The 14,531-nt window shown below is 35.7% G+C and overlaps 1 protein-coding gene across 1 annotated transcript in view; it reads right to left on the reverse strand.

The window, feature by feature from the left end:
- Nucleotides 1-14,531, reverse strand: part of BLTP1 (bridge-like lipid transfer protein family member 1) — a 207,766-nt gene that overhangs the window by 11,927 nt on the left and 181,308 nt on the right. The window contains exons 72-82 of the mRNA XM_079919926.1: nucleotides 12,525-12,686; nucleotides 11,898-12,037; nucleotides 10,264-10,465; nucleotides 6,791-6,991; nucleotides 5,836-6,015; nucleotides 3,438-3,575; nucleotides 2,471-2,728; nucleotides 1,408-1,558; nucleotides 838-995; nucleotides 529-721; nucleotides 97-314 (exon numbers count right to left, since the gene is read on the reverse strand). Of these exons, the coding sequence (XP_079776052.1) occupies nucleotides 97-314; nucleotides 529-721; nucleotides 838-995; nucleotides 1,408-1,558; nucleotides 2,471-2,728; nucleotides 3,438-3,575; nucleotides 5,836-6,015; nucleotides 6,791-6,991; nucleotides 10,264-10,465; nucleotides 11,898-12,037; nucleotides 12,525-12,686 (2,001 nt within the window). The remainder of the gene's footprint in view (nucleotides 1-96; nucleotides 315-528; nucleotides 722-837; nucleotides 996-1,407; nucleotides 1,559-2,470; nucleotides 2,729-3,437; nucleotides 3,576-5,835; nucleotides 6,016-6,790; nucleotides 6,992-10,263; nucleotides 10,466-11,897; nucleotides 12,038-12,524; nucleotides 12,687-14,531) is intronic.

Raw genomic sequence — 14,531 nt, forward strand, 5'->3', positions numbered from 1 at the left:
CCACTTTTTAAGTATGGTACATCGATATTATTTTAAATTAACACATATTTAGTGAAAGATAAAGCATATATAAAGCCTTAGTCTTCTAACTCTTACATTGTTCTTGTGAACTTTTCTCTAGGTTATTAGTCATTGTCTTAGGTGGAAGATAAGGAACTGGTCCCCAGGTAGACAGAGCTCGTTTGCTGGTGTCAAACTGTTGAGTGAAAAATTCCTGCAGCTTCATTCCTATTTTTATCAGGTCTGGTGTAGTTGATCTTGATATCATTACTTGGAAAATATCCCACTTCAGATCTCCATGGACAAAAATTTCACTAGAGCATAAAACAGAATCTTTTATCATATATATTACATAAGACAGTTTAAAAGCACAAAAAAAAGTCTCTTCCCCACCAGTTTTTCATTCATATTAATTGTATGATATAAAATCACTGTGCAGGAAAAATGGTTTGTGTTTTCTCACTGGATGATAGAAAATATGTTGAGTAGTCATGTAAAGTACTGAAAAAGTAATATTTTACTAAATACCTTTTATCGGTCATGCTTGAATCCAGTGTGTTATACAGATTTACTTTCCATTCATCCTGAAGCTTGAGATCAGCATTACTGAAGATACCCATGAGAATACTTGAGCCCATGTAATCAACACGAGCTTCAGTAGAACCCATAGTAATCTGAATTTTGTGACTGGGTTGCTGATTTGGATGTTCAGAAATATGAGCTAAAATAGAAACAATAATTAATTTTCACAGAAATGCTCATGGGAAAAAACTCATCAAAATCAATTTTCAAATACTTTTCTTCAACATATTGTTCAGTTGTAAAATTTCAACATACCAACCATCTCCAAAGCATTGACATCTATAGTCCCTCCAACTACTCCTCCTTTAGAATCTAACTGTGATCTTCCTAGACCAACAGACATGCTTATCTCTCGATCTCGATTACTTCCTACTGACAGACGGCCCTGGCTCTTCAAACCACTAGTTGTCCAGCTATAAAAAAGAAAAAGTGTTATTAATTAGACATATGGCTTCCCGTGTCAATGAATTAAAACAGGAGTTAGATGATTTCAAAAAAGTTGGGCAATGAAACAATACATTTCTTATAAAAACTATGGTAAACATTTGAATATTAACATTAATGATGAAGCTTTCTTCTTAACTAGAAAATTATGCTATTTTCCTTATCATTTTCTATCTTTTTAGAACACATTTCATGCTGTTTTTATGTTACAATATCTTTAGGATTAAACCATTTTCAGGATAAAGGTATATAATCTTTTATCTACTGTCTTCACTGTCTCAAACATTGCAGCTTTAAAAAAAGGTTTTGAATTGCTTTACTACAATTAGAAAAATTACAACTAATGATTAAATATATTTTCTTTGTATCTGAATAGCTTACGTTGTATTTCCCATTACATTACTCATATTCATTTGAACGTTTAATTGCTTCAGGTTGATAGCGAACACGACAAGTGTTTCCCATGGGGTCCCTTGTTGGCTTGCCGCTTTGTTCGATTTGTTAAAAGGAGTTGATGTTTTCGAAAGTGAATCTAAAAATAGAAAATCAAATGTACATTCACATAGATGCTCAGCCAATTACAAAGCAAAAACTACCCATCACTATAATCCAGAGAGTAAAATAATGATATTCTTGTGTTAAAACCTAACATTTACTAGCTGTCATATTGCCTCCAAAATATTAATAGTTACCATTTACTGAACGGTCAGTAAGGGTTGCCAGCCTTACTTCTTGAAAGCTCATAGTTCTGTATGAGCTCCATCTTATATGAGGAGATTCTGGTGTGCATGGGATATAGCAGCACAGATCGTTTATCACCCTAGGATTTTCTTACCAAAGGAGAAAATCATAAGTTGCTGCTGCCAAGAAGAGAACTTGGAAGGTAGGTACCATTCTGAAATGCAGAGGCTGGCTGGGGTGCCTGTCTTCTGTGTTCTTATGGACTTAGTATACATCCTGAGTCCTGCATTGGCTCATTATACTCTAATCTTACCTTGGGACATGAACTACATCATTCATTTTATATACTTAGACACAAGTAGAGCCTTGAGCACATAAGAGTTAAAAAAAAATAGTGGCTGAATAAAAGAATGACTGAAAGACTGAAAGACTGAAAGAATGCAAAGATTAACTTTTTCAATATGGAGTTTACAACACTGTAGGTCTGTTTTACTTCCTGTGGTGCATGCTAACATTATGCTTATTCCTCTCTCCCTATCCCTTTTCAAAGCGACTAGCCATCCAGCTGTCTCTTCTGCTAGCAAATACTGTGAAGTGCTTTGTCTGTTGTTTGGTTTGGGGCTCCTCCCTCAACCCCGCATCTCCATAAAAACCTGCAAGAGAGTAACTTCCTGCAGTTGGGGCAGAAGTCTGGGAGTAACTAATTAAGATTTTTATCTTGGGGTCACTGGAGGGCTACTGATAACAAGGAGAGCAGTGTTACCTCTTTGGGGAACTGAAGAATCAGACACACTTCTTGACCTTATGGAAGCTGGGGATTTTAGGCTCTGTGCTGCTGTCCCTGGTGACATGGTGCTGTTTGTCATATGCTCATTGAACACATTAGGTGACTGAGGCATGTGGGTGAAAGAGGCTGACTGACTAGGCTGCTCCCAGGTCCTGCAGTAAGCTTTCCTTGAAGATTCGGGGGAAAGGTGTTGGCTTACACCTTCAATGGAATCAGGTGTCCCTGGGCCAGATGCTAACAGAAAAGTAGATAGCAAAAACAAAATTAACAGGGTAATATCATCATGTTATAAAATAAGGAATTTCACCACTCCACCATTTCTAATCACATTTTATATTCCTTCCAGTTCTCTGACAACTGTATGATGTACATTTTGCAAAGTACATTCCAGCATGTTATTTTTTTAAATTCTCACAGAAACTCCATGAGATGGGTAGGACAGGCACTCCGTCCCATATTACAGATGAGGGAGTAGACCCAGACCCAGATTTCTGATATTTTCTACTGTATCATGCTAACTCTGTCTTTCACTTACGCAGTGTAATACTACAACAATATCTAAGTCCAAGAGAAAAAACGCAATATGATAGCATGTCCCCAATATATTCTATTTTCCATGTTTAACCATGATTAACTTGGTTAAATGTATTTCTGTGTTTCCAGATTTTACAAAGATTACAGGGTAATCATTACAGAATAAAAATCAGCTGAACTTAACCCCTGAGAGTGCAAGTATTTTGTGACCTCCAGTGCTAGTGCATTCCCAGTGGTTATTTGCACATTAAAGGGGCTCCACTAACATTTGCTGAATGAGTGAAAGAATTGCAGGGTACAACTTACCAAGTAAGACAAAGTTTGTGTTATCAATCATGGATCTTGTTACTATTGTAATCAAAATGAAAAGCAGCCTAAGTATAATTTATAATTACATAAACAAGCTTACTTGGCAAATTTATAGTTTGGTCTCCAAGGAACAGGCGTCTTGCAATACTCCTCCTATACCAAGCTCTTGGAAATGCTAGAATTTCACTGAGGCGGCGCATGTCATATTTAAAGGAAGCAGACCCTATATCACAAACAGCTGATACATAAATAAAGTTTGTTAGAACACATTTCCAAAACCTTTAATATTTTCACATGGTAGGTAATAATAGGACATGATATTACACAACTGAATTATAATTCTATTACAATTCATGAAATACCAAAATAAGTTACATAGTATGATTAGTAAGTGATAATGTGTTCCTTCCACAAATGATAAAAATAGCACATTCTGCACTGTTAGTTCCATTTTTAAGGTGAGGGCAAATTGGAATTCTATTATCAAGTGATGATATTGTGAAATTCTCAGAGAGGATCTAAAGATCGGTCTTACAAACAGCTTCCAGCTTTAACATAGAGCTCTTCTCAAATATGGGAAATGAATCATCAGGATGAGCTAGAATACAAACTTCCTCAAAAGTAGCTGCAAACCAAATAACTGTATGGCAAAAACTACTATTTTCCTTTTAGACAGAAAGCGGCCACTTGTCAATCTGAAAGCACTCTCATGGCTGTCTCCCGGGGTTCTGCTCTGAGCACACTGCTGCTTTTGCTTCACGTGCCTTCTATTCCTCCACCATAGCTTGTGTTGCATTTACATGCCAACATCTCCCAAACCTGAAGTGTCTGTTTCAGTCTGAGCCCATAACCACACAGCCCATTAGCCAATTGCCTACCAGACCCTTTCACCTCAAGGTCGTATAGGCCATTTCCTTCTTTATTTTCTATCTAAGTTAATGACCTCACTGTCCCTTCAGTCACCTAAGCTAAAAGTTTGAGGCATCCCTGTCTCCTCTACTGCTCCTCATACAACTTGTCCTTAAGCTTGTGGATTCTCATATTTCTCTTGAAACCATTCCCTCTACTCTTTTTTTCCTATAACAACTCAGGCCCTCATCCCCTATTGCTTAGTCTGTTTCAACAGCTTCCTCAAGCATCTTTCCACTCCACCACCTCTTTTCATTCAACCATCAAAACTCTCTTCCTAAAACATCAATCTGAAGCATCTTCCTTTTTTTTTAAAATGTAAACAGATTATTTTATAATCCATATATAATTGTGGTTGTTTTTTATGGTAAGAACACTTAACATGAAATCTACCAGCTACAGATTTTTAAACGTACAATACAGTATTGTCATCTTTTGGGACAGTGTTGTCATATCATTTCTTAAAAATTCTAAGGGCTTCTCCCTGCCCAAAGGATCAGAACCCTGTTCTTTAGCCTGGCATATGAGTCCCCCCTACCCCAATCATGTCCTGGGCTATTTTACCAGCTTTACCTCTAGCCAACTCCTCTCTCCCTCTGGCCTCACCTACTGTGTACAACTAACTAAATGTTCAGTTATACCTATGCTTCAGCTTCAGTGAATCAAAGTATGCTCCAAAAGCATACTTTCTGACACTTTTGTACCATTAAATACCATGTTGCTATAGCCAAGGATATTCCTACATAATTTTGAAGATCTGACCCAACATCATCTCCTTTGTGAAGCTTTCTCTGATCACTCATATAAAGCAGAATATGTTTCCTCCTCTTTAAGTAAACCTCCATTATAGGATTTATCACACTGCACTGTAATTTGTCTACTAATAAGACCTTCCCTTATTCATGCCTGCACCTTCAAGCATCTAGCAGAGTTCCTGGCACAAGTTCACTGTAAAATAAAGGCTCAGTATATGTTTGCTGAATGACCAAACATATATTGTGTTGAGTGAGTTAAGTATACTTACTATATCTTTTCAGTTAATAATTTTAAAAATTTTCACTTGCATAGTACTCTGAATTCTTCAAAATGTTCTACATGCATTTAATTTTAAATACTCAAATCACAACGTAAAGAAAATGTGCAAGTGAATCTGTCCATAGTTATGTAACTAGTTATAAAGCTGGCAACACATATGCACACAACTCAAGATCTAATGACACCAAGTAAAAAATTTTCAACACTCATCTCTCCTTAGTGTTTTAAGAATTTCTAATTAAAAAATCAAACAAAAAATCATAAACTTTACCAATTCATGGTAGAGAAGCGAAGAAGCAGTTTTCAGTGATTCAATTAGGCATATTTTGGCCCTTGGGTGATATTTCCATGTATTTATCTAGCAATCATATTTCTAACATTGATTACCTGGACTGAGATAATACTTGGCTGGACAGTTATTCTTCTCCTTTAAATCAATTTGTCACTGAATGCTTAATATTACTAAATGTATTTAATAATTAAACACGAAAAGGAGGCCCTTATTTAATTCTGGAAAAACAGTATTTTAATTAAAAAACTATAAAATTGAATACCAGATATATTTATTAGTGTAGTGTCCATTTTGCTTGCAGACTTGCTTACAGACTGACTTTCAAAAAATGAGGCACCTCCAGAACGCCTTATCCGAGACAAACTCACTTTTACAAACTCGAGATTTATACTGAGTGAGTCTTTTCGACCAGTGACTGAAGTGGCTTCTTCATCCACATTCCCTTTAAAAAAAAAAAAAACAACAAACCAAAAACACATGCGTGTGAACACACACACACCCATATATATATGTATACACACACACACAACTACCTAGTTACATGAAATTATCCAATAGGCTAGAATATGCTATCAAATAACATCACTTAAGTGAGTAAAAATTTAAACAGAATGACCTAATGAGCATTAGGCATTCCTAACAATAATTTTATAGGTTCAAGCCCATAAACATAATAGATGATTTTTACAGCGTCCCTCCAGCAAAAATTAGGATGGACATGGAGTGTGTGTCTTTATTTGTCTAAATAAGTCAAGAGACATTCACTAATATCAACATCCTATACATTTTTTAAATGCCAGGGGAATTTAAGTTCACTAAATAACGAGTAATAATAGTCTCATTTTAAATTAACAAATGTGATGCACACCCTTTAAAAATTTACTATTTATAAAATATAATTTTTTATACAAATAGACAATGATTTGATGAAACATTTAAAATTTAAGTAACATAAGTAACCTCATATCTGAAGCGACTGCACAGTGTATATCACTTATAAGATATTTGGAGTTTTAAAATTCTTATATAATTGATTTACCTACATTACTTATTTCATATTTCTACTTATTATGTAGAGACAGGATAGATATTATCAAGAAGAAAAGTAAAGTTTCTGATCTCATTTTATATCCATTATTAAAGATAACATTTCTAAAAAGATCAAAGCTTGAAAAGATGCGATAAATTTGAAAAAGATGCAGACATGCTAAGTATACCTAATCCTCCTGATCCAGGTGTAAGGCCAGAAACAGCAGTTTTTTGTTTCCCTGCTCCATATGGATGAAATACATAAAGTGAAAAGTCAGACATGCACGCAGTGAAGCTCAACCCAGATGAACTGCTGCTGGAACTGGTCAGATCTGACTGACTACTACTATGTCGACTTCTGCCAAGAGGGCTGCCTAATCCTGACAAACCTACAGGGAACACAAGAACACCAAAATATTTATAAGCCACAGAAAATTTAAAAAACTGTCACTAATATAGTCTCAAGAAACAAACATGACTTGAAAATAAAGTGAAAATAGTCAAACATTAACCGATCAATAGAGTTAAATCCTTGAAATTAAAATGAGGACTTAGATGTATTTTCCAGTTAATTCATAAACTAAGGCTGAATATTCTGTTCATCTTTGAAATAATTATTTATACATATGACTGGCCAACTCCATGGTTTCCTGTTTCTTTTCTCCTTTGTTCTACAGGGAGCAGGCTGTGGAAGAGGTACAAAACAGCTGGGTTTTAAGCAATGGAGGAGAAGAATGAACTGTAAAAAACCCAAACCATATAGCTGGAGTCCACATTTCCCAGAAACAGTGGAAACAGAGTAAGGTACACAAATAGAGAAAGTTGAGGATCTCCTTCTCTTAGGCAGCTACGTGCCCTCACTGGCAACATCTACCGTGGGTGGACAGACTAATTCCAAATATGCTTTAAACATAAAAAAATATGAGACTGTCTGAATGGAGCTTTATATGATTTGCCAGTGATTCTAAAATACGTATCTCCAGACCAGACTTCTTTTGGATTCATATATTGCAGCTGGTTACTTGACATCCCACTAGAATGGATCACAGACATGTGATCACCGACATGGTAAGACAAAGCTTACCATGTCCAAAACTGAACTGATCTTTTCCCCTAATCTGCTTTTCTTCCAGTATTTCCCATCTCTTTAAGTAACACTTCCATGCAAATAGCTCAGCCAGAAACCTGGGAGCTATCTGTCATCCTTCCCACTTGTAACTTCCTATCATGCAACTTATCACCATATCATTTCTATGTCTAACAACATATACCAAGTATGTCCATTTTCCTCCATCTTACTATTGCTATTCTAGCCTAAACAATGATCAATTCTGGGCTGCTGAAATGGCCAACTTCTCTGCCTGCTTCCTTTCACTCTTGTTCTCCTCCAAGCAACTGCCACACTGCAGCTCGACTAGTGTTCTAGAAGTGTGAATGATAATCACGTCCACTTCCCTGCTTAACCTCTCAGGTGGCTTCCCTGAATGATACGGCTCTTTCCTATCTATATAAATCTTGCTCATGCCAGTATACCCTTTGTTCACCATGCTCCACTTATACTAGTTGTATTCTTTTTATTTTTCAGAGTTGTCAAACTCTTTCCTACTTCATGAATTCTTGTATTCTGTACCTGGAGTGTTTATTCCCCCAACTCTCTGCTTGGCTAACTCATATTTAACCTACTTCATGTTTCCACTTAAAACATGTTTGTTTGCTTATTATCTGTTTCTCCAAATTCAATTTAAGTTCCATATTAGCAGGCACTATGTCTGTTAGCTAAGTTCACTACAGTATATCCAACCCCTAGTACTGACCCAGAACTCAGTAAAGTTCAATAAAGATCCTTTAAAAGAATGGATATTGTCGTAACCTACATTTCTTATACATTTATTCTCATCATCATTCCTTCTTTCATGCTTTATGATGATAGAATAAGAGGTGCTGTTTCATTCGTTAATTTTCTAAAATAAATGTGGACATAAAAATAGCTGCTCATTTTATTTTCCTCTCATTATGTATTTCTAGCATAGTACATATACACTGCTATAATAATTTGTGTTAATAATTTGTGATATTTTGTCATTAAGAAAAAAGTGAATATCCCAACAGAGAAATGGGCATGGGCATATTTATCCCCCTCTGTCAAACAGCCAATAAAGTAACAATATAGATTAAAATAATAAAATCCCGTTTTAGTCAATCATATTAACAATGATTGAAAATAAATTTAAAGCAAAGTGTTGGGAAGAGTACAGTGAACTTGGCGTTCAGATACGTTGTGGTGAAGATGCAGAAATCTTCATAGTCTTACTAGAGCGTAAAATATATCAAACACCTTAAAATGTTTGCACTCTCTGACTTAGGAATTCCACTTTTAAGAATTAATCCTATGGATGTTTAAAAATATTTATATACAGAGATACTCATCTCAATATTATTCACAAAATAAAAACCAAAGAGCCCAGAGAGTTTCAAATATATGATCAAAATGATGTTACATCATACAGTCATTAAAGTTATTTTAGAGATAAATACTTAATAATTTGGGAAAACCTATATTTAAAATTTCTGAAAGTTACATAGCAGAAGAGACCATATTTCAGTCTTTCCTGGGAAAAAGATCATATCTTCACAAAAATGCTAGAGAGTAGGTAGGAACTGATAAAGGGATATTATTATTTTCATTTTTGATACTTTTCTGTTTTCTTTATGTTCTGTAATAAACAATGAGTTAATTTTATAATCAAAAAAATATGTTTTCAAAAACCAGCACTACCGCTCCAACGTGTTGTTGACTACAACACAATTCCAGCAGCAATATTTAGGAGCTAAGTGTAAGACAGTGGGCTATGGCATTAGCAAAAATCTTATTTGTAAAATATCAACTTTTTGTTTTGAAAATTTTCAGAGATTTACACAGCAAAGCAAATGTTTTGCTTTAGCCATTTCTCCACATTGCGGAATATCCCCTGGGGGCAGAATCACCCCCCCCCACTGCTTGAAAACACTGAACATTAGTTCTCTCATCAATTTTCATTCATTCTAGTCTCTCTTTTAAAAAATGGCCAAGAAAATCTTTATTTTTTTGCATTTGTGATCTCTAAATGATTTTTAGGGCAGAAATGACACAGTTTTAATACAGTGAAGTGTGACTATCTCATCAGGAAATCATCAGTTCTGCTTTAAAAACTAAACCTTTCATGAAACAAACATTTGAGGTAGGTAACAAAATTTACCATTAAAAAGTCTTTTTATACACACACACACACACACACACACACACACAATGTGATATACTTTTAATTCAGTGTGATAAGAAATCCTTGCAAGATAATACTACATCTCTTATTTACCATTTGCAACACTGATTACTTGTAATGTAAAAATATAGCATAAAATCACTCAGAAGTACTTGAACACATTATCACTCATCACTCATAGTGCATGTAATGCGTACGTGAAACCAACAACAAAATGCTATCCCACTGCCATTCCTTTGTAATAAAATACACTCAAAACTTTGATCTACTATAGATTTTTTTCTACAAGTACTCTAATTCTCAAATATTCTCCTTTTCCAAATTTATTTATTTGGCAATATATATTACTGTTAAAATAATATTTGGCTTTATGCCAATTGAATAAAAGAATGTTTCCACACCTGGTATTCCAGTTTTGCTTGCAGAGGTCTTTGTTCCACTCTGAGGAGCATTACCTCCAGGGGATAAAGTCTCTGCAGGATACGTAGCCCCTAAAGTCTCCAGTTCTCCTCGGTTTGAAGAAAACACCAAGTCCAGGGATGGCAGCTTTAGCATGCATTCTACTCTTGACACCGGTAAACAGCTAAACTTGATCTGTGAGGGCTAAAAAGTGCAGAAAGCCAAAACAAAAGTTTCTAGGAGCTAGATGATTAAAAATTTTCCCACTGGACTCCAAAAATTACATTCAGTTTCCATTTCAGTCTACATATACCAAATTTATTATTTGACACTTAAAAGAATTTTGTCTTACTTAAAAGAATTTTGTCTTTAGTGTGTCCTACCTTTTTCAAACAGACACACGATACATTAACCAAAGTATATTAACAAAATGGTATCATTTATAAAACTCTAAATATTTGAGGAACTATCTCTAAGCAGTAAATATGTAGACATTTAGATAATTCAGAACATTAAAGATGTTTACATTCATATTGTTCATAATCAAGTATTTTAAAGGAAATGATTTCCTTTTATACTAAAATTTTAAAAGGCTATTGCATTAATAACTGAAGTTTTACAAACTCTCAAGCCCTCACTCATTACATGTTTTCATCAGATCTTCAAAAAAGCTTGTGTAAAAACTCCAGAAGATCAGACTGAAGTTCTTTTGGCCAAACTGCTATTGTAGAAATTAATCTGAACAGATGATCATTAGCGTTTCATTTTTTTTATTTTTTTGCAGTACGTGGGCCTCTCACTGTTGTAGCCTCTCCCATTGCGGAGCACAGGCTCCGGACGTGCAGGCTCAGCGGCCATGGCTCACGGGCCCAGCCGCTCCGCGGCATGTGGGATCTTCCCGGGCCGGGGCACGAACCCACGTCCCCTGCATCGGCAGGCGGACTCTCAACCACTGCGCCACCAGGGAGCCCCAACAGCGTTATTTTTTAATTAAGGCAGGTACACTGTTTTTTCAGATATAATACTATTGCACACTTAATAAACTACCATACAGTGTAAACATAACTTTTATATGCACTGAGGAATCAAAAACATGTAACTTGCTTCACTGCAATATTTGCTTTATTGCAGTGGTGGTTTGGAACTGAACCCACAATATCTCTCAGGTATGCCTATACTCCTAAAAGCCTACAGATAGGACTGAATTTTAGAATAAAATACTAAATATATAACTCTTAGAAAAATCTAACAAAGGTACTATTGTGACTTTGTATCTCAATTTCACTTTATATCTGCCCCCAAATGACCATAATGACAAGAAATATAGGCGCCATCATAAAAAATGGCATAGAGTGCTGAAAAAGTTTTAACTTACATATTTTCACATTTGCCACAAAAGTATGAGATCTCAATTTTGAAAACTCAGATACGAACCTCCTCAGCAGACAAGTAAATACACACATAAAGTTGTACATATACTTCCCAAAGGTTCACACAACCTCTAAGCCATCATAGACATACTAAAGGTCCATGAAGCTTAAGAAAACGTTAAAGGGTAGTAATATTGTAAATGTTCAAATAAACTTAAGAAAATTTTTTTTCTTTAAAACAGAAAGGAATAAATGAAGTATATCACCTGAACTCGTACATAAACCACAACATCTACAGGGAAGGAAGAGTAAGCAGATGTTGAAGATGATACTAGTGATGTTGTTGATTCTTCCATAGGATCTGGTATTTCAAAATGTCCCATATCTTCATCTTGTGAGCTGATAGCTGTTAAAATATTTAGTTTTAAGTGCACTCTTAGGGCAAGGGCAAACTATTTATTAAAAGATCTTTTTCTCTTATGCTAGTACTGAGATCAGGGGTATGAACGCACAGAAAACACTGGCTCTGTAGCCCATCATTCTATACATCTATCCCTATTCAAACCTCTTACTCATTCCTCCAAACTCTGATTCCCTGCTGCTATACCAAACAACGAACAAAGAAAAAAGTAATTATGCCTTTGCCCTCAAGGAGTTTCCAGTCCAAGAGACACACTAACATAGGACCTAAAAATGTTAATTTTGTCACTAGCTGTGGCCGTGGAAGAATCGTAAAACCCCACCAGGACTAGATGGTCTCTCAAGTTCTTCTTCAGTTCTATAATTCCTTTACATTTATCACTGAATATATAATAGCATTAAGAAATCCTTCTAAGTAATAGGACCCCAAAGTACATGTGATGGGAAAATAAGTATATAAACAGGACACTCACTTGTATAGTTCCTTTCAACTGGTGTAATTGGGATAGTTTCCAGAGCCTTTTCCAGAAAGTCTAATAGGCAGGGACTAATAACCATTTCTTCTGGCAATGACTGAAGTGCTACCCAGGCATATAACTTGGCTGTTTTTACTCCTCCACTTCCTTTTCCTTTGGCTAGAACATTTAAGGGTGTGAAGTGAATTTAATAGTTTCCATAAAACATACAATAATTTTGTGAGAAATGAGAATTATATGACAGTTTAATCACAGGAAACACCTCTTATTTAAAACCATACAAGAATGCAATAAAAATAGGTTGAAAGAAATCATAAATTATTGTTAGAATACAAAGATAATCAATGATGTATATAAAAGTACAACAGTTATTCCTATTTGCTCTAGGTAACAAATTTTGGTTCAATTTTTCAAGTTTATACTTTGCTAACTCTCTCATTAGTATTATTTTAGCATTTAATCTCTCATTTAGTATTATTTTGTCCACTTGAGGAGTAAGATGTAGACAATTTTGACTAATGATATTCTGTGGCAAGTTGAGGAAAAACATCATTGTTTTTAGGTTTTCCTGTGTTCTTGCTGTTCTTACCTTGTATGCATTTATAATGCCTCCTTACATGGGCTGCATCTCTCTTTCCTTCTACCTGACTAAATATTTCCACATCAGTAGAATGGTTATAATAGCTAACTAATATTTAGCTAACTTTGGCTTAGGTTTCCAACTCAAGCATGTATTAGCTTGTAAAAGTAGGAAAGAAATGCAACTTCTGTGAGCTTTAAATTTCATATATAAAATGGGGACAATATTGATAATATCTGCCTTGCACTTAATGGACATACATGTGTCTTGTCAATTTAAAAGTGATCTAGGGACTTACCCAGTGGTCCACTGGTAAAGAATCTGCCTTCCAACGTAGGGGATATGGCTTCAATCCCTGGTCAGGGAACTAAGATCCCACATGCTGTGGGGCAACTAAGCCCACACACTGCAACTACTGAGCCCGTGTGCCGCAACTACAGAGCACATGCACTCTGGAGCCCACGCGCCACAACTAGAGACAAGCCCATGCCTCGCAACGAGAGATCCCATGTGCCACAACTAAGACCCAACGCAGAGAGCAGAAGCAAGAATAACTACAATCCTGCAGCCTGTGGGACAAAAACCACATTCACAGAAAGACAAGATGAAAAGGCAGAAGGCTATGTACCAGATGAAGGAACAAGACAAAACCCCAGAAAAACAACTAAATGAAGTGGAGACAGGCAACCTTCCAGAAAAAGAATTCAGAATAATGATAGTGAAGATGATCTAGGACCTCAGAAAAAGAATGGAGGCAAAGATCGAGAAGATGCAAGAGATGTTTAAAAAAGACCTAGAAGAATTAAAGAACAAACAAACAGAGATGAACAATACAATAACTGAAATGAAAACTACACTAGAAGGAATCAATAGGAGAATAACTGAGGCAGAAGAACGGAGAAGTGACCTGGAAGATAGAATGGTGGCATTCACTGCTGCAGAACAGAATAAAGAAAAAAGAATGAAAAGAAATGAAGACAGCCTAAGAGACCTCTGGGACAACATTAAACGCAACACCATTCACATTACAGGGGTCCCAGAAGGAGAAGAGACAGAGAAAGGACCCGAGAAAATATGTGAAGAGATTATAGTCGAAAACTTCCCTAACATGGGAAAGGAAATAGCCACCCAAGTCCAGGAAGCGCAGACAGTCCCATACAGGATAAACCCAAGGAGAAACACGTCGAGACACATAGTAATCAAATTGGCAAAAATTAAAGACAAAGAAAAATTATTAAAAGCAGCAAGGGAAAAACAACAAATAACATACAAGGGAACTCCCATAAGGTTAACAGCTGATTTCTCAGCAGAAACTCTACAAGCCAGAAGGGAGTGGCATGATATACTTAAAGTGATTAAACGGAAAAACCTACAACCAAGATTACTCTACCCAGCAAGGATCTCATTCAGATTCGATGGAGAAA

Source organism: Stenella coeruleoalba, assembly GCF_951394435.1.
Source record: "Stenella coeruleoalba genome assembly, chromosome: 4".
Taxonomy (NCBI): Eukaryota; Metazoa; Chordata; class Mammalia; order Artiodactyla; family Delphinidae; genus Stenella; species Stenella coeruleoalba.